This window comes from Gossypium hirsutum, chromosome D11, assembly GCF_007990345.1.
Source record: "Gossypium hirsutum isolate 1008001.06 chromosome D11, Gossypium_hirsutum_v2.1, whole genome shotgun sequence".
In the NCBI taxonomy this organism is placed as follows: domain Eukaryota; kingdom Viridiplantae; phylum Streptophyta; class Magnoliopsida; order Malvales; family Malvaceae; genus Gossypium; species Gossypium hirsutum.
Genome location: NC_053447.1, coordinates 11,156,399 through 11,159,705, shown reverse-complemented (window position 1 = coordinate 11,159,705; position 3,307 = coordinate 11,156,399). Strand labels below are relative to the sequence as shown.

General features: G+C 33.0%; 1 protein-coding gene across 1 annotated transcript; it reads left to right on the top strand.

The window, feature by feature from the left end:
- Positions 1 to 540: 540 nt before the first annotated feature.
- On the top strand, positions 541 to 2,347 carry LOC107912362 (RING-H2 finger protein ATL5). The gene has a single exon (XM_016840496.2). It carries the CDS (start codon positions 954 to 956, stop codon positions 1,716 to 1,718), a length of 765 nt encoding a protein of 254 aa, XP_016695985.1. The 5' UTR covers positions 541 to 953; the 3' UTR covers positions 1,719 to 2,347.
- Positions 2,348 to 3,307: the final 960 nt, after the last annotated feature.

Sequence of the window (3,307 nt, the reverse complement as noted above, 5' to 3'; positions counted from 1 at the left end):
TTTGAAGGAACAGCAGAGGGGCCGATGAACCCCAGAATAGAGTTGTACATACACCAAATCCTGCCCTAATAAAATTTTAAGTTCAGTAAAAAAAAATGGATTTAATATTTTATCTAAATTTAACCAGGATAAAAATGTTAAAATTCGAATTTAATCTAGTCCAGTCATATTAATTTTTTATTTTTATATAATTTTTTTAAAATATAAAATACCAAATATGCTAAAAATATTAAAATAAATGGTTCTCAATAAATTGAAAATAAAATTTAAAAAAATTTTATACTTAAATAACACTAAGATAAGTACAACTTAACAAGTAAATACTTGTAAAATAGTAGCAAAATTAATAATAAAACATGTGTTATATAATACCTAAATATTAATAACAAAATAGTAGGAACGTGATAGTGAAATAATAGCAAAATGATAGTAAAAAGTAGGAAAACAATAATAAAATATAGAAAAACAATAACAAAATAATAGGATTTTTTTTATTACAAATTTCGATTAGACAAAAAAATTTACTCAAAGCTTGGCCCATTTTTTAAATAAGTTTTATTTTTTACTAAAATTTACATTTTAGACAAATTTTCGAACCGCGGCAACTCTACCCTAGAATATATGATAGGACACAATTCACATAATGTGATGAGGGGTTTTGAGAAGACATAAATGTGGGATACATGCTAAGAATACAGGACATTACAAAGACGGAATTAGAAAGCCGATGGCCTGGTACAAAGATAACTAAATAAAACCTCCCTCAGCTTTAACAACAACATCAAAAGCCAAAAATTAGATCCCCCAAAAAGTAAAATATCTAAGATCAAGAAATCCAAACCCCGTCAAGATCCTTCCTTTTTCCCTTTCCCTCCTCTTCTCTCCATAAAAACCCTCCCCCACCATTCCATCCTTTCTTCTCCACCTCTCATACCTTCATTTTCTTTTCTTCCATGGATAACTACACTGATTTTCAAACCAAACACATTAATTATGCTCTCAATGGCAAAGTAATGCTCTGCACCGGTGTCCTTCTCTTCATAGTCTTGTTCATCCTCCTCTGCTTCCATAACTACGCTCCTTTCTTCTTCGGGAACCGCCGTCGCCGCTACCTCCGCCGGCGTCGTGCTCAGCACTTGCTCTCCATTTCCGCCGCCATTACCCCTCCGCCCTCCGCTGCTGCTGCTTCCAAAGGTTTGGACCTTTCTGTCATTAAAACAATCCCCACCCTTATTTACTCTGACATAGCCAAGGCCAGCGATTTGACTCCACTTACTTGCGCCGTTTGCTTGTCCGAGTTCGAAAACGACGAGAAAGCCCGCGTTTTGCCCAATTGCAACCATGCCTTCCACGTTGACTGTATCGACATGTGGTTTTATACTCACTCTAACTGTCCACTGTGTAGAGCTCCAGTCCGAGTTGATGTTCCGGTCAACCCACCTAAAACATTAGAGCAGGCTGCCGTTGCTGTACCTGAACCAGCCGGTTCTGAGCCTCCTATTACAGTTATTGGAATGAGCAGCCTTTCTGCTACTGCTTCTTCTTCTTCATCGTCGTCGTCGTCATTGAAAACGGAGAGTTGCCCCATGAAAAGACTAGAGCTAGTGGGGGTGGGAATTCTAGTGGAGGTCCCCCCCGGAGAAAATAGATTAACGGGTGGTCCGGATGCGGGTTCGGGTAACCGGATTCTGAGCCTAAAGAGAATATGGAGCGCATAACAATAATAATAGGACAGGAAGTAGTAAAATCTCTGTAAACTGTAGGTATTTGCATTTACTCGCAGAAGGCTTTAGTAGTCAGATATGTGTGGCCGGAAACAACAGGTGGTGTTAGCAAAGACGGTATTGTTTATGTAAACGTGGCGATCATTCATTGCGAAGCTTGGACAACTCTACCTCTGAATCCCTACACCTTTCCTTTGATGTCACATCGGCACTGTTTCTGTCCTGGCTTATAACGTGAATAGGAGAAATTACTTTGACTTCAAACTAGCGAATCTGGACAGTGATTTTATATGTAACTGTAAATATAATCCCTATATTTTATTTAAGTAGAAAAAAAGTGCATCCTTTATAATTATTTTATTCATTGAAGAATTATGAACCAATACAATACAGGTAGGTCGCTGTGTCTAAAGAAGCATATTTGGCAAGCTTAGGAGCTGGTTCATCAGAAATTATTCCATAGTTATTGTGTGAACTTACCCAATATATTTTATTTTGAAGAATGGTAAATTCATCTATGCTTGGTTTATCCTTGGCTTCTGTTTTGTCAAGTTATGGCCTTGGGTCCCCTGATGTATTCATTCTTCTAACTTCTATTAATAAAAGCTTCAATTACCTTTTTCCCCTTAAAAAGAACATTTAAAATCTTGCAATTGTGGTTAAGTGTATTTATGAACTACTCAAAATTTTCGTTTCATACTTTTATTAAACTTTTTACTTAATATAAAATCTGTACATCCAACCCTAAATTTGACAATTTTTCTCATTTTGATTTTTAGATTTTTTTCGATCATATTAACTTTAAAGTTATGAACTGTTATACAAATTAACCTCTAAAACAAACGAAATATGAGTTGGCAGAATTGACGAATAGTATATTGACATGAATAAAAACGTTGATATTAGAAATTATAATTTAGTGGTAAAATTGTTCATTATAATTTCTTTTAATTAAATATATATGATATTAGAAAGCAATTTTTTTACACGTATCACTATGCTGTTCGTTAATTCTGTCAACCGGTTTAAAATAAAAATGTCGCTTGTCTTAAAGGTTGATTTGTGTAACAGTTGGCAACTTTAAAGACCAATATGATAAAAAGAAAGTACTCTAGGATCAATATGAGAAACGTTGCCAAGTTGAGGGGCTAATCAGTATGTTAAGCCTAAAATTTTCAAAAAACAAAAATTGAATATAATAAGTAAGGAGATAACTATTATTGAATTAGACTTCATTTTTCAAAATCTTATTCTTAAAACAAATATTTTCTCATCCTATTAAAATTTAACTTTTATTTAAAACTATTCAAAATAAAATAATTAATATCATATTAATAAAATTAGAATTATGAAATAATAAATTTTCAAAAATAAAAATTTACCATTGTAAAATTAAAAAGTTATTATAAATTCAGTGCTAACAAAATTTAATATTGAAAATTCCTTACTTAATATTTAAATTTGTTAAACACCCAGTGAATAATGAATGAATGAATCAATAAATGACTCAGCAATACGAAAATGTCAACAGTTTGACTTTTTGGTTGTTGAACGAATTGACAAGATAATTAAATTTAAAGTTG